This window comes from Aythya fuligula, chromosome 6 (assembly GCF_009819795.1).
Source record: "Aythya fuligula isolate bAytFul2 chromosome 6, bAytFul2.pri, whole genome shotgun sequence".
Classification (NCBI taxonomy): domain Eukaryota; kingdom Metazoa; phylum Chordata; class Aves; order Anseriformes; family Anatidae; genus Aythya; species Aythya fuligula.
This window is the reverse complement of record NC_045564.1, coordinates 10,982,237-11,006,804: the sequence shown is the minus strand read 5'-3', so window position 1 is coordinate 11,006,804 and position 24,568 is coordinate 10,982,237. Positions and strand designations below refer to the sequence as shown.

At 43.5% G+C, this 24,568-nt stretch overlaps 1 protein-coding gene across 1 annotated transcript in view; it reads left to right on the top strand.

Moving 5' to 3' along the window:
* The window catches only part of NDUFA10 (NADH:ubiquinone oxidoreductase subunit A10), a 38,537-nt gene extending 14,417 nt beyond the window's left edge, over positions 1-24,120 (top strand). Inside the window, exons 8-10 of the mRNA XM_032190319.1 lie at positions 1,447-1,532; positions 10,715-10,823; positions 23,655-24,120. Coding sequence (XP_032046210.1) covers positions 1,447-1,532; positions 10,715-10,823; positions 23,655-23,723 — 264 coding nt within the window. The 3' untranslated portion in view covers positions 23,724-24,120. The remainder of the gene's footprint in view (positions 1-1,446; positions 1,533-10,714; positions 10,824-23,654) is intronic.
* Positions 24,121-24,568: the final 448 nt, after the last annotated feature.

Sequence of the window (24,568 nt, the reverse complement as noted above, 5' to 3'; positions counted from 1 at the left end):
CGTATTTTTTAAAGTATTTAATCAGCTAATTTAGTCTTCAGCAAATATAAAGGCCTCAAGGAAAACGATCATTCAGTTAATCATATAGCTAAGCTGCTACTTCTTACCATAAAAATGTAATACTGGTAACAGAGTGGACCTTTTTGGTGGAGACTGCTTTGTAATAGCATGTTTTTATTACTCTTAGAGTGGTAATGAATGGGATTTAGAGTTTGCTCTAATTGCAGGAAATAGATTACCATGGATTTAACATACAGTGAAGAATAAAAGCATTTTTTAATTTATTATTCTATCACTTCGTTACTGGCATCTGCTTCCTTGTTGTCTGTGGATAAACAATGTGTCATCAGGATTTTGGTCCTGACCTCAATAGCTTTATCCTTTCCTTCTGGAAAAGGCATCTGTGAAGTAGATTTTGGAGTTGCAGTGATCCCTTCCTTCCCAGCTTGCTTTAAGGTGCTATCCCCACCTCGTACACATTAAATGCATGCTCCTGACATTGGTTTGGGTTTCCTTCGTAGCCACTCAGTTGTGTGCGATGACCTCAGGCTTGTGTTAAGCAATCACCCAGTGGACCAGCAAAGATGTGTTTTCTGATGGAGCCAGCTGGTAAATGAAGCTCAAATCGGACTGATAGGTCTGGGTGATACTAAAGGATGTTAAAGGAGTGACCGGCTGGGGTGGTGTTACCAGTTTGAATGGTTCTTGGTGCCAAGCTGTGAGTTTTGCCTTTGCTTTCTGCTCAGGGCACAAGCACGCACGGGTAGGCTTTCATGTCTGATCAAATCGGGAGCCTTTGGATTTCTGTCATTGCTACAACTTCACGAGTGTGAGAGTATTCTAGCCTGAAAACTGCCTTGATTTGTTATGTGAACCACACAGCAGCACCAAGGGACAACTGCCACCACGCTTTGTGGCATTGCTCCTCAGCATTTCTCTGCTGGTAGATGACTGTGCCTTTTTGAAAGAGACTTCCTATGTAATATCAAACATGATAATGGCTTTTATTTGCAACTAAAAGGGTTAAATTCAGACTCATTTTCATTCCCTCCTTGTTCCGACTTAGGGGTGGGCTCTCCTCAGCAGGCTGAGGAAAAGAGTCTTACACCATCTAGGTGTAAGAACTTGGAAATGCAGCACCTCTCAGCCTACTTATCCCTTGCCATCCTCTGCTCACCAAGGAGCTTTAGAGCTGGCCCCCAAATATCTGTCCAGCACTTAATGGCAGGGCTGCCACCTCCAGAAATGGGACTAGAAGATCATTGCTCAAAAAAACATCCGTGGTAATGCAGCTTTAGCAGTGAACCCTTTCTGCTGGGTGACTTCAGAATGTGTCCCAATCATTTCATTGACCGGGGGTGGCTGCTTTCTTTTTTCTTTTTCTAAAGGGAGAATGGACACTTTGATCAGGCCACCTGTTAATGTAATTTTGTCCTCTAATTTCAGGTAGTTGAAGACATTGAGTACCTGAAGTTCAACAAGGGGCCATGGCTGGAACAAGATGATGTTTCTTTCCATCACCTGAGACTTTAGTAAGTATGATGTCTTCCAGAATATTGTGTAGCATTGGATCTCTGGGAAAACTGTTAAAGCCTTGGCTTTTTAAGGTATGTTTCTATTTGCACTGTGATTTTTTTTTTTGTCATGTCAGTAACAACAGCAAGCTTTGGTAATATGGGTGCTTGCTGTTGTAATATGGGTGTGGAGTTCTGCAGCTGCTAACAATCAGGTGAGTGAGAGACTCCAGACAAATCCCATTCTGTTAATGAAGCATAAGAATCAGAATCATTTAGGTTGAAAAAAATCCCAAAGATCAAGTCCAGCCATCAACCTAACACTATCAAGCCTGCCACTAAACCATCCATGTGCCTCTTAAATACCACCAGGGATGGGGACTCCATCACTTCCATGGGCAGCCTGTTCCAGTGCCCAGCCATGCTTTTCATGAAGAAACTGTGCCTGTCATTCAGTCTAAACTTCCCCTGGCACAACTGGAGGCAGTTTCCTTGTGTCCCATCACTTGTCACCTGAGAAAAGAGACTGACACCCTCCTCTCTGCAGCCTCCTTTCAGGTAGCTGTAGAGAGTGATGGGGTCTCCCCCTGCCTCCTTTTCTCCAGACTAAACAGCCCCAGTTCCCTCAGCTGCTCCTCACAAGCACTGTTCCCTAGTCCCTTCACCAGCTTCTTTGCTCTTATCTGCACACGCTTGAGCAACTCAGTATCTCCTGTAGTGAGGGGCCCAAATCTGAGCACAGCATTCAAGGTATGGTCTCACAGTGCTGCATACAAGGGGACAATCTCTTCCCTACTCCTGCTGGCTGCACTGTTTCTGATGCAGACCAGGCTGCCATTGGTGTTCTTGGCCACCTGGGCACGCTGCTGGCTCATGTTCATCCTTTTCTGCTGGGCAGCCTTCCAGCCCCTCTCCCCGGAGCCAACACTGCTGCATGGAGTTGATGTGACCCAAGCACAGGACCTGGCACTTAGCGGCTGAATGTCTTGCAGCTGGGCTCAGCACATTGCTCCAGCCTATCCGGGTCCCTCTGCAACGCCTTCCCACCCTCAAGCAGATCAGCAGCCCCACCTAACTTGGTATCACCTGCAAACTTACTGAGGGTGCAGTTGAGACTGGCCACCAACTGGATTTAACTCCATTCACGGTGACCCTTTGGGCCCAGCCGTCCAGACAGCTTTTTGTGCAGCAAGCAGTACCTCTGCCCAAGCCATGATAAGCCAGTTTCTCCAGGCATTTCCAAAATGTCATGGCCTGTGGCTCTTACTTTTGGGAATGTATTTAGTGAATGTTTCTGTTCCTGGCTCATGGCAGTATGCAGACAGGCATGCAGTTTTAAAACAGCATTTATACAATTGGCATGGTGGTTTCTCTGCTGCTCTGGCAGCACGAAATCCTTTGACAAAGCTTGTTGACAGAGCAACCTTGTAGCAAGTTTTATATGTGGTGCTGTTTAGATTGGCTGTGTTTAAAGTGTTTTTCTAAACCTAATTTCTTAGCTGTCTGCTTCTAAATATCTTCCCAGCAGTCAAGAAGCTGGCTGAACAGAGTGTAGGGGGAAAAGGAAACAGGCAAACTTGGATGATTGCTCAATAAGTGTGGGGTTTTTTCTCCTTTTGCCAGACTCCCAGTAAATAATCCTATATTGAAGCTTTAATCCTGATTCACAAAATGAGACGTTGCAGTTTTGTCATTCATTCTCTATAATAACAAGGAGAATTGTTAAATGTAACGGTTTAAGGGTATTCTGTGTGTGTTTTTTTTTTTTTTTTTAAGAATCCTTGTCTGTTTAATTGGATGTGAAGAGATCAAACTCAGCGGAAAGCGCCTTGCTGGAATAAAAACAAACTTTTGATAAAAGCAATTCTTGCCAAGTACACCATGATTATTTGTATTCCAGTTCAGCTGTGGAGTGCTACTGGTGAGGTTGCATGTGTCCTGACTGCTGAAAAATTTGCCCTCCAAACTCTAAAGAATGCGAAATAAATCACTGACATGTATGTAAAGAAGTGAGATTGCAGCCCTACGCTTCTATACATGTGTTACACATAAAGCAGCAGGACTGCCACTCCTAAGTCACACTGATGAATAAAATGTTCTCTGGATAATCACATACAAAAAGAAAATCTACACTTGTAAGAGTATTGATAGGTTTAACCTTGCACTGAAGTGGGACAAGCCTCCCGTTTTGCAGAACTTCATCATTAGACTGCATGTACAGGTAGCAAGGTCAGAATAGTTACTACATTTTTAAAACAAAGCTTCAGATCTGTGTTCTTGTCATATTAATTTCAGGTTCTCTCATCGGTTAGTAGGAAGACAAGGAATTTTTTTTTTAATGAATCACTTCCCAGCTGGATGCCCCAGCGTGTCCCGGGGCCTGGGGCTGCTCCTCCCCGGGGGCAGCGCTCTGCACCTCTCCTGGTTGGACTTCCGAATTTTAGTATTTATTGTGACAGAGGTGCTGGAATAATAAGTTAAGCCTTTTTTTAAACAAGCTTCCGTGGGAAAGAATCCCATGAACTTTCACTTTTCTGTTCTGTTCCTTCAAATGCCTTCTAATATTAGTGGTAATGCTGTGCCTTTTGTATGGCCCTTCTCTCAAAGGGTGAAGGTAGGTTGTAGAAGAGCAATGTTGGGTGGCATCTAAGAGAAACAAGTCAGGATTTGGCAACTTTTTACTGAAGAAAAGTTTTCTATATATAGTAATTAAAGAAAAGCATCTGGTGGCTTGGATCCTGTGGAACTGTGAAAATAAGACTTCCTTTCAAATAAGAAAATACAGTTAAGTTGCTGTTTTTCTTAGAGCTTCACACCGGTACAGTTATTAAGAAAGGATTATTGTTAATTGCAGAGTGTAGGAGGGAGTTAAAGTAAAGCACACAATTAAAGAGTGCTGTATTAAGATATTGTGTGAAATTTGTACTTTGTAACTGTAGAAAGGAATAAATAGCATTGCCGAAGGACTTAATTTTTCATTCAACCCTGGATGATGGTGAGAGGGTTTCCTTTACAAGGCTTGTCATTGCAGATAATACGAAATTATTTCTTTTAAAGGTGGTGTGTGGCTATCTTACTAAAATCTCACAATGCAACACACGTAATTTAAATGTTCAAGCGCTTTGAGTTTTGCTGTTTCCACTTGCCTTCAGAATAGCATTGTCAAGATTGTGTTCATATGCAGAGATCTGATCAAAGTGCTCTGTTTGCTTTGTTCCTTTGGTGTTGGGGTATCAGGACATTGATCGAATGCGTGACAACAGGTCCTGTGCCAGTTTTGTGCCCACACCTTGTTCAGCTGAGCAGGAAATAGCAAACACCTTCTAACCTTACATTCAAAGCTACACTTCTTTTTTTTTAATATTTTCTCATGCTAACTCTACAAGTGTGGGGTAGACGTGAGAGTTAAAGCTGATAGTTTCCTATTTTTTTCCCTAATATCAAACAGAAAAGAGCTTGTGGTACTCTGCCTTCACCAGACTTCCAGATGTCCTGTGCCTACATGAATATTTCCCATTGCAAGGAGGCTTTTACTGCGCTGTGTGTCCCCGGTGGGCTGCAGGTCCTGCAGGCCAGCACATGCTGCCCTCTCGCGGGTGTTTCTGTTAGGCTGCAGCAGGGATTTGGCTGCGATTTGGGAAATCATGGATTGCGAAACCAGCAATCCAGCATTTTGCACAGCCTGCCCCCCCCAGAGGGGCAGCTGCTGGCTTGTTCCCTGGCTATGGGGATGCCTTCCACCTCTTCACCTTCAGCTCGCACCACACCTCTGGGAAAGGAAGGGGAATGCTGGGCAGGTGAGGATAACTATTCTGTTGTATGTATATAGGGCCCAACACCTGGAAACCCCAGCAGCGCCTCTGACTGCTTTCATAATGCAAAAACTAAGCTAATCAAACCAGCGGGCCGCACCCATACAAAATCAGCTACGTTACAACATCTTTTATCTCCTCGCCTTGCCCTCAAGTCTCTCTCCCTTGCCCTAATAGAAAGCAGTTTGATCGTGGGATCGAGGCATGTCTTGGTAAAAGGTTAGAAACATATTTGCCTGCGTGGAAGCTGGAGGGTTCTCCCAGAGGATGCTCTCCGCATCTCTCCTCCCTCCCCAGCCTTCGAGTCAAGCAGAAATAGTTCTGCTGGCTTTTTGCAATAGCTCGGTGCGTTCCCATGTTGCTGCCGCGCTGTCTCAAGCAGGTTTTTAGCTGTGCCCTTCCCAGCAAAACTGCGTGATGCATTGCGTAATGTCATGTTTTGGAGCAAAGAGCTGTAGTTTGTGTAATGTCACCTGGGTTAATTCACCAGCAGGTGGGGGAAACATACTGCATTTGGCTTGTTTTGGTGTACGAGTCCTCAGTCAAATCTGTTGCATCGCCGCAGCTGCTTCAGACTTTGCTGTAGCAGAATGTGTATTTTTACGGGCATGTCTTTGGCTTTTTCAGCCTCCACTACTTCCATTAAAAAAAAAAAAAATCAACATCTTTTGTATCCTAAAGAAAGGGGTTCTGTTTTCATCTGGAAACAACCTAGCCATGAAACAGTTTGCCACTGTCATACGTTCAATTTTGTTCATAACTTACTATTCGTGTGCCACATACCCCGTATGGTAAATCATCCGATATTGTGTTTGGCAGTACATCAGGATGTATTCTGAGGTTGTTACTGATGGATCTTGTATGAGCAGTAATTGGTGATTTTTTTTTAAGTTGTGTTTCTTTAAATTCTTGTAGCTGTTGCTGAACCCGGGGCATAGCTCCTGTTCCCTTTCTTTTCATTTTGCTCTGATTAAATGAAATCTTGCAAAGCAGCAGCATGGGAGCAAATGAGGGGAAGCGACTCCACAGCTCTATTTTGCAGTCTAATAAAGCACACTTAGCAAAGGAAAGACATGTCCGTGGTTGAACGTGTCTGATTTCAAACAGCAGGACTAAAGTGCTCGTAAGAGGCTTGTTCTTCAAACCCTTTGTCACAGAGATTCCAAAAATCTCACTAAGCATCTGTTGTAAAACTTCTGGCACTACTGAAAAGTGCTTCCTTAGCACCTTTCTCCTTCCTTGCTTCCATCGAAACAGCTCTATTTCGTCAGTTCCTCCTCGTGGCAGCTTTTTATAGGTTTGAAGAGTTGTTTTTGCACCTTCTCACCTCTTGCAGACCTGCTTTTCTTGGAAAGCTCGTCTTTACTTTCTTGGCAAGGGCGATGAGTGTCTGTTGCTCACCAGGGGAGTGGCCACAGTTCACCTTGGGCATGATGTGCTTGAGCTGCCTAACCAAACAGTGGAGCTGGAGGCTGCCTGACCAAAGGTCTGGAGTGAATGGGTAAGGAGGAAATAAGGGGCGGTGGGACACACATCATGGGGAGAACCAGCCATTTGTTGTCCCGTGTGCCTGCTGAATGAGCAGGTGAGTGCAGTATGAGATGGACATGAAACCCTGATCACAGTCTCTCTCACCCAGCCTTATGTGCCCATGGCATGAGTCAGGAGGGTTTCTCCTTTCCCCTGCTCTCACAAGTATGGGCAAAATCGTGAGTGCGGCTCAATCCCACGTGTCGTACCCTGCCCGCTGGAGGCAGGGAAGCCAACCGCAGCAGAAGGTGAGAAGCCCTGGCCGAGGTAAGAAGGGCGTGAATAGCAAAGGAATGAATGCCACCCACTCCTTCAGGTTCTTCCCAGCCAGTTATTGTGTTCCGGGCTGGAAGCTGATTGCAAGGTGTGCAAGAAGACCTTCTCTCTTTTCCAGCGGGATCCACCTGCTGTTTCTCAAGTTACTTCCACATAAAAGCATAGAATTTAACTTGGGATGCTTTTGTGTTGCTGGCCCTAAGCCTTTTAGGCTGGTGAGAGCTTTTAGGTAGGAAGTGTGGTTTTCTAATCCTGTGTATTGTCCCTTTGGTTTTTGCATTGACGCCAACATCAGTTGTTGAGGAGTCACGGTTCAGGCTATTGAAGACAGGTTTTTTGTTTGGTTCATTGTGTTGTTTCTTTTCCTTTAGCAAATGTCTTCATGTGGTAGGCAGTCCTGGGACTTTTTTTTTATACAGAGGAGGAAACAAAAAGCTAAGGTCATGGGAACAGAAATTCTAGAAAGTATGTCCAGCTGACGTAAGAGCTGCATTAACAGGACAGCTTGCAGCACTTTCTTGTCATCAGGTTTCTGCTAGTGCCCTGAAAAACATGTGTATCCTTGTTGCAAGCTGCCTTTAAGGGAAATCAAACCTAGCACTCTGAAAAGAGGCAGGTGTGTCAGTCCCGATTGCTCAGTTCCTGCTCATGCATGTCGCCTTGGCCGTAATGTGCAAAGTAGGTGTAGCGAGAGGCTTTTGGGGACGAGGAGAGAGCTACCCACTGCTGTAGCATAGCTGCAAGTGTGATTCCTATGTAGTTACGTGAAGAGCTGTAGCTAATAGGATCCTGGACCATAGCAGTGGTGAGCTAGAGTCTAATGTTCCTACAGCGTGAGGACTGTGCAGTCCCTTGCGTGTTTTCAGTTACGTTTTTAATGCCACACAATCTCACGGGTGGTAAAACATGCTCTGGGTAGCTTTGTTACTGCATTTTGAGAGAGCTGCTTTGAGAAAATATGGTTAAGTGCCTGCCTACAATAAATCGTGGTACTTTTGTACTGGGGGAGAGAGGGGAAAAAAAAAATCAGGAAACTTAATAGGTGCCTTTAAATGCTTCCTGCCAAGCAGTGAATTAGTTCTGGCAAGCAAATGTGGTTTTGTGGTTAAAGACATTGTTGTGGCAGGTGTCTTTGGGTGGTGCTTTTATTTAGTATTCCAAATTATTTCTTAAGGCAGAAAGCAGAGGTGAACCTGGAGAAGCCATCTTCGGCAGCATTAGGTTTGCATGTTGTTGTTGTTGAGCATTTTTTTTGGAGGCAGTGGGTATAAGAGAAGCAGGTTTTCCGTCATGGCACTAACTAAAATAAATTGTGCCTGGGAATTGTCCTCTAAAATTGCCATTCGGCTGAGATTCCCGAAGGAGTGGATTAGCTGCAGACTGGTTGACTGCCGGACTTGCTTTGTGTATGTCAAATTATATTTTACTTATGCCCAGACAGATTTTTATCTGCATTCTCCTACAGACTTGTTGGGTCCAGAACATCCTCTGCTACTAGGCGGAGAGCTGACTCTCCTGCTTCTGTGGGACACTGGTGTGGGAAGAAGGGACAGAGGTGTTTATATACTGAGAAATCAGTGGATATTCCACTGGCTGTGCTGCTAAGCCTGAGTTCAGCAAGGTATTTAAACATTCAGCAAGGTGTTTAAACAAGTAATCCTCTTCGACTCAAAAATCTTAGATCACTGTCCTGCCTGCTGCTCGTCTCTGCTCTCAGCACGATGAGACGGGGATGAAAGCTTGTGCTCAGTTGGAGGATGGACTGCACCTAAGGAATGACGAGCTGATACCTGAAGGGCTGCTTTCCACCAGGCTCTCTTAGTTTTACCTGGTTTAATTAGTGGTGGGTATGAGATGGAGCAGGTGCAGAGATGCTTTTCACAGAGTATGCATGGATTCAGAAATAAACCCAGCTGCATCATCAGATCGCTGTTTTGGGCAAGTTTTTCCATCTCAGCCCAGTTATTCAAGCCCTCCTGGAGTGGGAAGGTTGGGAGTGGTCTGCAGGAGGGCTGGTGCTCACATGGCATGGAAACAGCTCCTGCTGCCTTTGCGAGGAGGCAAAGGAGGGCTTGTTTTCCTGGCTGTCAGCACATGAACGCTGTGGGGTTTGTCAGCTTTGGTTTTCTTATTCAGCTGAGGGTTCCTGCTGTTTGTTTGTGACAGCAAGCTTCGTCTCGCGGGTGCAGTCCCTTTGTGCAGGGCAGATTTGGGACAACTTATATTGCAAGATGAGCCTCATTGCATCTGCCATTTGACTGTTTGTCTCACAGAACAGAGCCACAGATCTCAAGAACACTTACGGATGCTGCGTGTCATTCCACAGTCTTCTAAGTAAACTTGTAGTGCTTCTGCTTTTCCTTTTTTCCTTTTTTTTTTTTTTCTTTTTCCCAGATGGTTAGAAAATACTTGGGTTAATATTTGTGAAGGCAAATGCTGTAATAGTTTGTAGGAAACATCTTTGGTGTTTATCCTGGCCTTGTAAATAGGTGTTTATCCTTGCCTTCACTCCCCTCACCTTTTAGTGTATTTCCTTACTGATTTGTTTGCAGTAGGGTAGTTTTACAGCGTGTTTGTCAGCGTATGTGAGCAGACTACTTCACTAATTGAAACTGCCCCAAACTTTGTTATTTGGGGGAGAAAAAAGAAAAGATTGTGCAAAGATAATTACCTTTAAGCAGAAATTATATTTGGTATATGTCTGTGTAAATATTCGCAAAGAAATACGATTCACTGAAAACTAACAACACAATTATTTGCATAGCTCCCAAGTGTCAAACACAGAACCCAGTCACTGCAAAGGATAGCTGATGTACATGTATTTTTCCCCAAATACGTGTAGGTGGCACTGTTGCTCTGCAAATTAGCATCAGGATGCAGAAGATGACTTTCTAGTAGTTTCTCAGGCATCTTAAATTTGGGGTATTTGAAAGTGCTGGCTCCATGCAGTGTGGATTTTTTCTGGATCCTGATTTTTGCACCCCTCATCACTAAGCTCTCATTAAAGCTGCTGCAGCAAGCTTCCTCTGATTGCTCCCAGGCAGGGTGCTGGAGATGCTGCCTGCTTCCAAACCATTTGATTGCCTCGGTGTCATTTAGAATGGGAATTTGGGGAAGAAGAGCACTACTTTATTTTAATCCTTGCACGGGTTCATTTGTGAAAACAAATTGGACAGGAGTTCAATTAAATGAAGTTACTCTAGTAAAACAGAGTGTGGAAATCAATAAAACCACTGTTTTAACCTTGTTTATGTAGGAAAGCAAAAAACTAGACGTGCCTTGGAGAATTCTTCCAGGAATAACAGAGCATCTCCAGGGAGGTAGAACCTGGGGAAGGGGTTGGAGAAGGAAGGAGATGTTTGTGTCCTGCTTGTTCCTGCTGCAACAAGAAACACAATAGCCGTGTGAGGGAAAGGGCTGTGTATGCATCATAACCAGAAAAGAGCTGAAACCTGTGAAAGAACTACTTGGCAGAGAAGTTATTTAATACTTGGTAAAACTCAGGATTGATGTTGCTGCCTTTTGGGCAGGATGTGGACTAACTAATCCATTTTCGTCTTTTCCTTCTTTCTTTCCCTTCAGTGTTCAGGACAAAAGCAGAGTGCTGGATTCTGTAGCTGTCCCTCACTTTGTTCCAGAAATCACAATTGGGGGCAATGAATATGATAAAATCTACTACGAATTTCGGTCGGTAAGTAATTCTGGAAGGGGAGCACTTGCAGAATAGCCTGACAACTGTCCCTGCAAAAGTGTTAGAGCACTCACAACTGTCCCGTGCACAGCCTGAGTGTTAATCTTGTGAACACAGATACGTATTTCTAAGAGTAAGTTCTGGATTTTGCCTAGATCCCCACCTTTATTTTTTTTTTTTTTGAAGTCTAGCTTCCAAATAAGAGGAATAATGAAGCAAATGGTTTGTTTTGTAAGCTGATTTTCTTTTTTGATCTTTAGATGTGGACTAAAGGATAAGTGGTTTTCATTTGTTTTTGTTTCTCCTGCCCTGATTAGTCTCTGACCTCTGAAATCTAAAATAATCCTTTGAGTCAAACAAGAAAATTGGAAACCCATGGCGACTTCTATAAAGAAGACTGCTTATAAAACCCTTGGGGAGGGGGTGTTTTTCTGAAGTAGGCTGAGGAGGTATGAACATTACATTGGTTCTCAAAACTGTTGTTGCTTTAAATAGCGTGTTTCTGTAAGCCGGCACACATCCAAAGCCTGTTGTGGCCCAGCACTCTCTTACACCTCATGCAGGCTCCCACACAATGATTTAATTAGCTGCTTGCCTTTCTGGTTCTGGAGACAATGGCTTCCAATTGACTTAGCACTTTGCCCTATTGGTTATTGTTGTTTAGCTGGCATGGGGTCCTGCCTCGCTAGGCAGTATTCTCCTGAGGCCCAGGTATTGTAAATCCTCGTTAGAGAAATTGTAGAATTGATGGCAATTACCACTGCTTGGACAAGCTGAAGTTGCAGGTGATGGTATGTTTCCAAGCTGTGTTGAAATCTTCTCTGCCACTGTGTTTTGTTGTTGTTTTCCAAGAAATCACTGAGGACAAAGGAAGGAATATCTGTATGAACCATTACAAGCCATGATTTGCATGGTCAGAATACTGTCATTTTTCTTGTCCTGGAGTATAGGGTCTCTTACTAGAGATGTAAGATAAATGTAAAGCTAAAATGTAAGATATGGTCTTGTGGACTCATTTAGAAACTTGAAGTATTTTCTTCGTAATGTTCACGGGGACTTTTGAACTGACTGTTCAACATAATTTGTTCTTCCTCAGCTAAGTGTGCAGTGAAGAGGCTCTTAAGTTCATGCTGTTCTGCCTCATTTGAGATGTATTCGTTCCATCTTGTAAAAGGGACTAAAGCTAAGGGTTAAAGCAGCAGAAAGCTTCTCAGTGCTCCTTGAGATTGTGTAATGTGTTTGAAAAACGCCTTCCTGGTTCATCTGAGACAGTTATCAGAATTTTGTGCTTTTTGGTATTGCATTTTAAATGCAAAACTTCAGGCTTAGACTACGAATTTTTGGAGTCCTTCACTCCAAGAGACGTCTATGCGTGTGCAGCACACATTTCAGAATGATCTGCTGCATGACTTGTTGCCAGCATGCAACATCCATCTGTACTGACAGTGTCTTTCTTCCCGAAGATGATAGGCTTTTTTTTGGCTGAAATGTCACTTAGCAGTGGAGCTGGGAATTATTGAGGCTGCCTGACACACAGCTAGGTGTGACCTTGGAGCTGTGTGCTGGGGAGCAGGGGTACTACTTCTGAAAGCCTTTTTTTCTTTTTTTTTCCTCCAACTGTACAACAGCACACCCCTCTCTGTGTTGGCAAGAAACTGGGAATATCCTGCCTCCTCAGAAAGCTGGCTTCCAGGAAAAAAAATGTGACTTTCCATACAGACATAGTGAAAGGATGCTTAGGAGAAGGTATATGTATACCTGGGAAGGAAAGCTTGGATCTTGGATTGCTCTGCTCCATGCCAGTTAGTTGACAGCAGGAGCTGAGCATTTTCAGTGCAAAAAAAAAAAATAAAAAAAAATTGCCAAAATGAAATCTCCCATCTGCAGGCTTGCTTTTAGGCCCTGATTCAGGAAAGTACCATGGGAAGTGATAATGTCATTTGGAATAAGGAGGAATCATGCACGATCCACAGAGCATTCTGTTCAAGTCAGACAATACTATCCACGTTTTTCTTCTGGATTCTTAACCACTTGTAATCCCCCAGGCATGGGGCTCTTTAGGGATGGTGCACGATGGAAAAGATGTTGAGTTTTCCTACTTTGCCTGAGCTACTAGAAAGGCAAGCACAAAGCCAACCCCACCTGCTGGTTATGTTCTAAGAATCGAATCCTTTGTGTCGAGACTTCTGAAGATCTGCATTTTTCCTCCAACTTTGTTTAGCAAATGAAGGTGTGAATTTATTTGAAAGGCAAGGCTTGCGTTCAGAGGTACTGTAGGATGACAACAACCAGTGCACACAGAAAAGGAGGTGAACTTGTAGACCCACAAGTCTTGGCTGTGAGTTTGCCTCCTCTGAGAGGGGATCTCAGGCCCTAACCCCTTGCCTTGCCCATGTCTATGTGCAGATGGTTGCAGCTCTGCTACCACGCTTAGATGTGAAGAGGGATAAAAATTTTGGGCTCACGTGACTTGCAAGTAAAGGCTTAATTATGGTATAATTACAGAACTTTAACTTTTCCTTGTGGGAAATGCGTGCTTTTAAAGTTAGCGTAATGATGTTTACCACATAAACACAATGATTTGTGTAGGGGATTTTTTTTTCCTCGGCAGTCCTATAACTAGTTATACATCCCTGATCATACAAATAGGCAACTAACTGCTGTGCTTTTCAGCGTTGCATACACACAATTCATGCTGCCTAATAATGGTGGTTTTCAGGGATTTGCAAATTCCAGGCAGAAGCTGGGTTTTGTTCAAGATATTAATTAGTCACAAGCAACTGAGGAGGAGGAGGAAACGCTTTTCAGGGAGCAAGATTTTAGTACATTTGCCTTTGCTCAAAATCATGAGGTAGCTGCATACAGCTCTGAATACTATAAACTTGCTTTTTATGTATATACTCTCCATTTCTTCTGTAAATGTTCTTTCCACGTGTGAGGAGGTGGCTTTCTGCCTCTCTCTTAGCATAAAGTCATCTGGCAGGGTTCAGCCGTTCTGTTCAGGCATTCATAAACTTCTAAAGATGCTTTTCTGGCAAGGGAAAAGTAACCTTTTAGTCAGGTTCTGTAGATCAGAGATAAGCGTGTTCATTCTTAAGTGAAGCAACATTATTTTAGGAACTGTCAGACTAGTAAAGACTTGACTACTCTTTTTTTTTTTCTTTAACAACTGCTGTATCTCTGTGCTTTCTTCCAACCATGCACAATCCCCACAGATAATGCTCCAGACTCCATGTGCGCCCTGTGAAGCTGGAGCACTTAGGCAGATGTGTTTGCAGAGAAGATGAAAACAAATGGTTCTGTTTAATGGAATCAGTGTACTTAAATAATGTACTTATGTACTTCACACTCCCGAATGATGTTGGCAAGTCCTGCCTAAGTCTCCTAGGGATGGTGAAAAAAGAATTCTTTTACGTGCATGTTCTTTTCTGTCTACATAAAAGTGCAGCTGTCTAAGATTGGTATTCAAGCCATCTTTACCTACATCTTTACCTCCGAAAACAAAGCTGCAGGACTGTAAAATAATTTGTACCACCTTCCCATTCATTGCAGGTTGTTAGGGAAATAATCAGAATTTCTTTTGCACAAACCGTGTGTTTAAAAAGACAAATAAATAAGCAGATTGCTGCTCATCATGAGGTGTGCTAGAGTTTGGAGCCAAGGGTTTGTTGGTGTTCACTTGGCCATTAGAGTGGAGAATTCTTTTGCTGTGAACAGGAAAGCTCAGTATTTAATACTTAGTCTCCTTTCTCGTGTCATCAGTTCTAACAAAAAGGATGTGTATTAGCCCACTTGCTCCAACCCTGGTTCCTGTAGCCTGTTTCCTCTGTCCAGCAGCTTGCCCGAATATCTTTAAGCAGAAGTATAAGAAATCCTGGAGGAAAAAAGGGCTATTTTCAATAGTAGGCTCTAAAACATGGCTTGCATCTTACAGTCTAGGATTTCTGATGGTATTTTTTTCATCCTTTCTTCAGGGGGTAAGAATGTGCAGTGGGAGTATCCCATCCTCTTTCTAGCTTGCTGGGATTCTTTAAGTATATGTGTGGGTGTGTATATTAAAGAAAATGAACAAATGCTTGGGCACAGAGATTTTCTTCCCACAAGACAGGCCTATGCACCTAGAAGTTCCTTTTGTAATAAAGCAAATCTCATATCAAAATGTTTTTTATCTTTTGTTAGCCCAACTGATACAATTGGAAGAAAGTCAGGGATGTGTACCTTACCCTTGAAGCAGACAGTTTGTGAAGAATTCTTTGAAGTATTCATTCTACACTCTTGAACTACCTTCAAAGACACTTTCTATCACAATATGAGTTCCAGCTCCAGTGAGTGGATGTGCCTGTGTGTACGGCTTTCTTAGATCGGTTTTAGTTGTCATCTTTCCATCTGAAGTCTCCTTTTGCTCTCGTACTGAATTGGTAAACCCCCTGCTTCTCGTTCTTTACCCACGTACTACTTTTCCCCCACCATGCACTGGATGTTTGCTGATCCTGGATGCTGGCCGTCAATCCCTTCAACTTCCATCCCGTGATTCCTTTCCTTGATCATTCTTGGTCTCCTCCATACCAAATTTTGTAGTGTCCCTTTCTGTGGTGAGATAGACTTTGCACTCATGCCATGCTCACCACGTGAGGAGAGCAGAGACAGCAGTATTGATTCTTCCTCATCCATCCCATCCCTTACACATCTAACACTATTTGTCGTGTCAGCTCCATATTAAGCAAAGATGAAATGGATGGCTTGATTTTTTTTCTGTTTAACTCCTCAAGAAAGCAAATAAACACGTCACTGAAAGGTAGGAGAAGGCTCTTATTTATTTTTGCATCCCTCTCCCTTGGTGGGATCTCCCTTTTGGAATAGGGAGATGCTTACTCTGAGGCAAAGAAAGCTCGAGCAAGTCAAAGACCTCGTTACTGCTGTCAGATGCAGTCTGGCTCCCTTGGGGGAGCCAGATGCAGGTTTGATGTGGCCCAAATTGCACGTGGGGTACAGGCTTGGTACATCTTGCCAGCTGTGGTCCCTGGTAAAAGAGGGGCTAGAAGTCCCTTCAGCTTTTCTCTCCCCTGTAAGAATGCAGAGCACTGCTGGCTTGCATGCCCAACAGCCTCTGTAAAGTACCCTGAACTACAAAAGAAATGCTTCAGCTTCCAGCATGTCAGTGTGGATGAACAACAGGGAGCGTTTGTGTCAAAAATAACGCGCTGAGCTTTCACGTGGCGGTAACTGGGTAGTAAACATCGTAGCCTTTGGCCTCAGACTTTAGACCAAATTGTTGCAGCAGTGACACTTTGCACATGCACACGCACATGTATATAATCTCCTCTGTGTGGATAAACAGCACTTGGTCAAAGGGTGTTTTTTTTTTTTTTTTTTTTTCCAGAAGCCTGTAGCTTTTCATGGTTTGGTTAGGTTACAAGAATTGTCTTCCATGGTGCCTTTGCAGAACTAAGGAGGTTAGGATATATATTTCTTCCCTCTCTGTGTTTGCAGTTATATCAAAGATGGCCACTATGGTAACAAAGTCTTCTGCTTTCTCTCTCCTGTCATTTTTTTCTTGTCTTGCCGAAGTTTTGTTTTTTTTTTAGGATCAAGGACTCCCGTTCCATTTCTTATTTTTATGGAGATGTTTGACAGCTCTAATGCCCAGCCCTGTCTGCTCTTGGATCCAGGAAGGAATGAAAATAGACACACAATAAATTAGGAAAGGCTCAATTTGTTTTTTTGCTGCTTTATCTCTGCAAAAATATTTTTAGCTATTTCTAAAATAACAGTAAGATGTTGCCTAGCTGGGTATCTGTAAAACTGGAAGAACCTGAGGAATAACTAAAAACGAGGAATTACAACATTGTTTCTGAAGGTTGCCTGGGATGGGGTAGGAATAGGCTCATGATCTGCTTTTCTTTCCTTCTCCCCACTCTTCTTCTGCTCTCACCAATCTTGTGTGTGCAGGGGGAGCGGGAGAGGTTTGAACAGCCTCTCTCTGCGTCAGAAAAGCATAGCTCCTCTGCCCTGCTTCCCTTCAAAGATAGCATGGGCAATTGGCAGGGAAATCCATCCCAAATGTGGAGGGGAGGAGGACGTGAGAGACCTTGGGAGTACGTCAGATCTGTCCTGTCGGCTGTGTCTGCATTGTTTTGGATGACAAACCACACTGTCCCGGGCGCTGGGTGCCTATGTAAATCAAACAGACAGTAAAATCCTACTGGCATTAAAAGAATCCATTTCAAACTGACAGTCTGCCATTGAGCCCTATGAAAGAAAACACTGTTCTGTGGGAGCACATCCTCCTCCTCTAAAACCCTTCTGGGTCCCACACCACAATAGGAATGTGATCTACAAGGTAGACCTCTACTTCAGATGAAAAAGAAAGGCTTCGCTGGTGATTAAGCAGAAGGGAGGAAGAAGTTGCAGCTGAGCTGCTTCCACTCTTCTGCATCTCCTAGGAAACTTCTTTTTAAAAAACAAAAACCCTTCAGAGGACAGTTTCATCTCCGTACCTTATACTGAAGATTGTGCCTCTAGATCAGGAAACAGTTTTGGCACAGCTGTAAGGGTACTTTACTCACTCTCGTTCCTATCCCTGCATTGCTCCTCAGGGTAACATCTCCAGGGGTCTTAAACTGTGAAGTAGTGTGAATTTGAGATGTTGTACTGTGCAGGTGTGCTGGCATATTGGTTGGGACAGCATTGTGTGTGAACATCCTTTTTTCCTGATAGCATTTCTATGCTGAGAAGCACTTCAGAGCTTTTTAATGTAGAACCAGCATTTCTAAGAGCTGCTGTTACGTTGGGCAACGAAGAATGGTTTGGGTTGGAAGGGGACTTTAAGGATCATCTAACTCCAGCTAGAGTGCTACAGGGAGTGCTGTTGGAAGAAGTCTTTGATTTTTATCTGTCCAGTAAGGGTGAATCTGCAGTTAACATAACACTGCCCGACTTGGATATGGACACTTGGCTTTTTCCTGTGGTTGGTCTGCAGTCTGTAGTGGATATTCAGTGTTTCTAACATGTTCTTCCCGAAGAAAAAGCAAAGTAGACTTTATTCTGCCAGGGTGGCGAATAGTTGCTATAGCAAGTTGACACTGTGGAAAAAAGCTGCAACAAAATATTTAGCCATACCGTGTTGCTTATTTATTCTTGGCTGTCTTGCAAAAGCAAAGCTGGAGATATGCATTAGATTGTTTATGGTGTTTGTAGTTGTTCAAATTACAAATCACAGATTCCTTTCTACAGATCAGATTCCTGCTGATACTCAGCGATTTGGCTTAAAATAAAAATACTTCAGCTTTAAAGAAATAAGCTGTGTTCTCCTTACGGACATTTATTTTCCAAAAGATTTCTATTCCTCAACCAGACTACTCTGGTTGTTTTGTTTGTTTTACATTTTTTTTGTGTGTGTGGAATGCAGGAATGGTAGGACAACACTCATTGAACAATTTCAGTAAAAAGTAGTTGTTTTAGCCTCAGTTCAGTAAAGTAAACTGAACCTCAGTTCAGTAAAGCTTTTGAGTGCTGTGTTACTTGAGCTATAGTGAATGCTAGTAGTTAATTCATAATTAAGAATTTTGTCCAAGAAAAGAATGTCAGGAGTTAAGCTGTAAATAATCACTTATCTCTGCCAGTCCTCTGGAATTCAAACTACACCTTTAATGTGTGTTCAGGGGCTTATTATCCTCATCCCTTTTTTGTCTTTTGCTCTGGGACATGGAAACAAAACATTTAAAAAGTGCATCACCGTATATGAATTCATAGGTTCTTAAATTCTCTTAACTTCAGCTGTGTGACAGTCCCTGGCAATAACCTTCTGGAAATCAGGATTCCTACTGGAAAAAGCAGGAGTCTTCACCAGCAGCGATGATGGCAGGTGCTATTATTGTGCTTATTATAAACAGTCGCTAAATGAAAAGGCTTGGATATTGATGAATGAGTGTATGCTTCGCAGCTTAATGACTCTGTTTTTAAGTGCTGTTTGATCAGTGCTGCTCAAAACATGCTATTTATAGATCTATTTTAGCTGCGAAGCCCAGCCATTAGTAGAAAGCAGCATGAAGAACAGAAGGAAAAAGAATGGTATTTTTTTTTCCCTTTCTCCTGGAATATTGAAAAAGAAGACATACTCTGAGCTGATGGATGTAGACCTTTCCAGGCTGTTAAAGCTCTCCAGAGCTCTACCTGTACATGTCTGGTTTGAAATTATTTTGAGGAGCTATGAAATGCAGCCACAGTGTATAGCAAACAGCTGGCTAAAGCTGTTTGTTGCTACTCTGCAGCATATACCGCTTTATAGGGCTTTCCATCATGTTTATAGTTTTGACAGACACTTCTGTGGCAGAGTTCTTAATTCAACTGATGAGATGATCTTGTTTTCGTCGTCTTACTGATGTTCTTTTAAAGTTGAGCAGTTCCATTCCTCTGAGCTGGCTCCTACCTTTGCTGGGTAAAACTTATTTCATTAGTTTCATTCTTCACGTGGCGGATTTTATAGCGCGCTTCTCGAGTTAATCCTCGCTGCCAGCTCTGAGTTCTGCATGGTGCAACGCAGCAGACCAAGGCTTGATTCTCAGTCTCATCTGCTTCCAAGGAGTGGAAAAATCCATTATTCAACAGTGACCCTGCAGGAGCCTGCATTTGCCTCCTGCTGCAGGGAGGCATGGGAGCTGTTGTGGCTGTCTGGAGGGATCTGTGCTGCTGCTCGCTTGACCAGTGCTGCTTGAGCTGTGAGCTCCTGAGGGCAGAGACCCAGTTCTGTGTTGCAAAGCCTGTGTCTAGATTGCTGCAGTGATAGCAGCAAGGCTTTTCTGACTTCTCATGGGAAAGGTGCTTCAGCTTTGTAATAGTCAACTGCTTTCTGTGACACGTGGTGTTGGGCAAACCTGTCGGTGTGCTCCGTAGGTCTGCACAGACCGATGCCAGTAAAGGGTTTGAAGGGATTTATCTGACCCCATATGCTGTTACTCCTGCTTGCCCATGGAAATGTGTTGTTAATAACAATGCATAATAACACACGCTTATTAACATGACCATTAAGTTGTACCTTTTCTTCGACCCTACTCTAGTTTGATCTGAAGGTGAAGAGCATGGAATGGGCCTGTGAATGTGCCAGCCACTTGCAGGTGACATGGTCTTGCTGATTTTCATCCCAGTTCCAACTGGGAAACTTACTCTAAATGCAGAAGTCTCCTGGAAAATGCAAGTCTTGTCCAAGCATTTGCCTGACCTCCCACTGAGACTGCGTCTCAGTTTTTAGTGTCAGCAGTATCCTTCAGCAAGGGGGTTTTCAAGCCATTGGCTTCACTTGGCACGTGTATCTTGTGCTGGAAGAGGCAGTGAATATTCGGTCCCCCTGTGTTCTCCCAGCTACTGACAAGTTAAGTAGAGCTGAGTCCTCTCTCTCTTCTGGGCTGGACAGGTCACCTCTTTGGGCAGCAGCCTCGGTGCAGTCTGCTTGTCAGGAAGGCAGGCTGGGAACCTCAGCTGGGCCAGAGCTGAGGCTGCAGTCTGGGGCACTGCTTTAAGCACTTGCTGCCACCAAAAGGAGCACAACCAGCTGTCTGCCCCGCATCCCTACATCTTCCTCCTACCACTTTTCTCTGCAGCTGTCTGGTGTGCGTCTGGCTGCCCGAGCTCCCTGAGTCACCGAAAATCACCCAGCCAAAAGGAGCGGGTTGCTTCTCGCTGGGCGAGGGAGGTGGCTGGGCTCGTGGGACAATCCAGCAAGCTGCAGAGCACGTTTGGATGAGAGATGAGATGTGGGACCTCTCCTCTCTGTTGGCATCAAGCTGTTCGGTCCATTCAACATCACCAACATCATCGCAGTGCTTTTTGTTCGGCTGTGTCAATGCAGGCTCCTTGTGCAGCTGAGCAGGCGCTCCTTCTGGCAGAAGGTGGGCCATAAATAAATAAATAAAAGTATTTTTTTACTACAGACAGCTCTGCCGAATGTGAGCTTTGAAGGGCCCTTTCTCAGGAAGTCATTCCTGTTACTCTCACCTGACTCTTAACAGTGTGCAGAATATAAACTCAGATGATTCTGCCTGCTAGGTAAAAACAAGATTTGTTTATGTGCCGTTTCCCGGCTGTTTGGAAAGCTCACCAGCAATATATCCCGAAACTTGATTGCTTTTGCCAAGGCCCACTGTGAACGATGGAGGATGCATAAATACTTAAGAAATCGCTTTGATGTATTGCATGTCTTTAACCAAAGGCACATGGGGAATTTGTTTTGGACAATGAATGTGAAATCTGCTGGGACTGATACTGTGCCCTTTTAAGAGGGTAGAATTCCCCAGAAACGAAACTGTAAACTCCTGTATTTTCCCAGCGAGCTCCTGTTGCTTTAATAATCTTGTTATCTGGGAATCTCTTGAAGTATCAAAGGGCCAATTATGTGCTGCCCAGAGAGGACCAGAGAGAGCTGTTTTCGTGCTAGAATTAATAGATACAGGCTGGTCACAGCAGGTCTGATGTCCTCCCTAGCTCACCACTGCAAATTTGTAGGGCAGGGACAGTAATCATTTATTTCCATCTCACATCTCCTCGTTGCTCAGCAGGAGTAACTCTTAACAGGACAGCATGGTTTCTTCTGATGTTTAGACAAAGCATTAAAGACAAACTTTAAATGAAAAGCCCTGGAAACACTGATCAAGAATGACTTTAATAGCTTGCGACAGGGTGGGGTGGTGGATGTCTCATGAAGGAGGCAGAAGTCTCCTGTTAGCTTGATGCTTTATGGAAAGAAATGTCTTATCTACTGACCTTCAAATACAAAAAGAAAATAATAAAAAAAAAAAATACCCCCTCTTACTTCAAAACATCAGGCTTCTTCCTGGATGAAATAGCTGTTTTTGTGGCATGGTGATAGGTTTCGTCCAGACTTGGTCTTGCTTCTCTCCACAGGGGCAGTTCTCTCAAACAAGATACTTTCACAGGCTGTTTTGAAAGGAGAAGTCACTGGGACACATCGAGGTTCTGTGTGAAACCAGAGTTTGAGTGGAGTTGAGCAAATGTTTTTTGCTTAATTATTTGTAAAAATTGCCAGCTGATAGGATATTTTTTTTTTTTTTTTAAAGGAAAGGCTTCATTGTAACTTCTTTGCTTGCTCCAGACTTTCTTGCAAAATGTATTTGCCTTTTCACAGTGGTTTGCTCTTTGATTCCAGCGCTGTGTTGATGCTGGAAGTTGTCTCTTTGGCTTTCTCATTCCTAAAGATAGGAAGGGAGGTTCCGGAGCTAGGACCCAAACATTTGTGGCACTTTAGTTCATGGTCAGTACTTTCTAAAGAGGACTGCTTTAACACCTGAGATGTAAATGCTGAAATGCATCACTTTCCTCTCTAGGATCACTCAGTTAAGAGTAATTTGCCAACACAGCTACTTTACGTATCGATCCTGTTGCTGGGAGGCTTTGTATCCTGTGGCTTAGTTATCTAACGGGTACAGAGCCTGCTTTATATTTATTCAGGCAGCAAGTGCACTAAAAAAATTTGTGGTGTTTTTGCAGTGCGAGTTGGTAAGAGACGATTTTGATGACAGCGTTGCTGGCACGCTTGTGCAGCCTTCCATCACGTGCGCGTGCTTTTGCTGACCTGGTGATGCAGCCTGCGCTCTCCCAGCCTGCAGAGAGCACGTACGCTGCCTAAGGAGGGTTGGCTATTTTTGCTGTACTGGCAGGCTCTCTCTTGCAGTCCCACATGCTGCTTCAGTAATCCCTTAAAATGGCTGCTGCTTCAACAGCCTCTCTCCTCGGATCTTTAAAGCTCCTCCAGCTTTCCTGTTCTATGTGATGTCCCTCTGCCAGTGCTCCAGTCCATCCAGCCTTTCCCTCCACAGCACATTTCTTGGTTTGCTGGGCTCAAGCTGTTTCCCGTGTCTCCTGAGACCAGTGAATCCAGCCATTACTCCTGACGTGCTGTCCGACAGAAAGGCTGCCTCGGAGGGTCCCCAGCCCGGAGCAATCTTGTGTATAGCGATGGGTAACATGCTGTTAAGAGCAGAGCAGCTAAGTGATGTTGTGCAGCCAGCACAGCATCTCCCTGAGCCCTGGTTTGGGAGCCACTGGTACAGAAAAGTCCATCGGATTAACCTGTGAGCTGCTTAGGCAGAGGTCAGCTCCCAGAAACTGAGGGGTCAATGCAGAAGAGCTACAGCCTGAAAGGTTAGTGATGTTCAGAGGCTGAACATGTGAAGATTGTTGCTTAGGTCCCACGGTACCTGTGAAATTTGGGGTAGGGGATCTGAGAAACTTCAGTTTTTCCATCAAGTAGTGGTTTCTGGCTTTGCTTATGAAGACAGGCAGATATTGCTTTCTGCTTTAATGAAGTTAAGTTCAGCTCTTGAAGGCTAAATATGCAATTTCATTTGAATGGTTTAATTTAATGTAGTAATTAACTCAGTATTTCATGCATGAAACTTCATGTATTTAATAATGTGTGCCTATTTTGGCATGAGATTCTTCTGGCTAATTCCATTCCTCTACTGCACACTGATTAGAAGGGTCATCTCTTACTAAAATGGGGATCAGCAGACAGGGGAAGAACTGGATGAATCCAGATGGAGCCGTGCTGTTCTGTTGGTGGGATATTGGCCTAGTTTATATGTGTATATATATACCATTAATATCGTGTTTTTGTGGGCCCCCCCTTACCAGCTGTACAGCTCTATTTTTTTTCTAAAGGCATGAATTTTTCTACAAGTGCTATCTTCATTTTGCAAAGAATTGCAGATGATAGGTTGTGCTTTTGCAGGTAATGTAAGTCACCTTGCTTAAATTTTTAGATTCTCTATAAACAACCAAAAGAAAAATGTTTCTGACTAAACTTTCTGCTTTCTCTAGCTTCCTGGTCGCTATTTTAGTAAAGGCTACAACGCTGATGTTGGTGACAAGTGGATCTGGCTGAAATGAAATCTGCCTCACTTGGGAGCCCTAACAGTGATCAACCACAGAACTTGAATGAAGAAGAAGCTGAGTTCAGTGTGCCTGCTCTGCATTAATTCTGTGTAGCACAAAGAAAATGCTGGGTAAATCATCTTCCAGCCACAGCATGAGAGAATAGACTCCCAGAAGGCAAATCATTTTATCCTGGTTTGTTCTTCCCTGATGAATTTGGGATGCGTTGTCTTTGAATGTTTAATAGTCCGTGTGTAATAGAAAGGTGATCTGGTATTACAGGGGGCAGACTTAAGATCAATGCTGAACTTTTTCTTCATCAAGACTGTGGCATGTTGTTATACAGGCTTATTGTTGTTTTGCTGAATCAAGACGAATTAAACCTGTATCCTCCTGGTTCTCACAAAGTTAATTTGTTGCTCTGTCACGCATGGTGTTTTATTAGTTTCATTAGAAGGGTGCACCTGCTTGAAAAAATAACACTCACGTCGTGTTCTGAAAGCTCCTTACTGGACATCAGCATTAAAACAAGCAAGCATAAAGAGGAGTTTGAGAGAAGGAAATAAGCGTTCTCAGTTTGAACAACAAAATATCTGTTTAAAAGTAAAACAAAATCGAAATTGCCAGCAGTTGTACTCATAACTTCTTCCTTTGGACGGAAACCGTAGATCAAACTGTTTGTTGGGTATAAAAGACAAAAGTAATTATTATTTTTGTAAGTCCCTGAAAATCCAAGTTGGTTCTTTTTAAAGAAATGATTCATTTGGTATTAGTTAGTCACACAAATGAGGCACCTTGGCATTGGTTCAAGCATTGCTGTCCAGATTTAGTCTGCAGTAATTCTGCATTTCCAGCAAGGG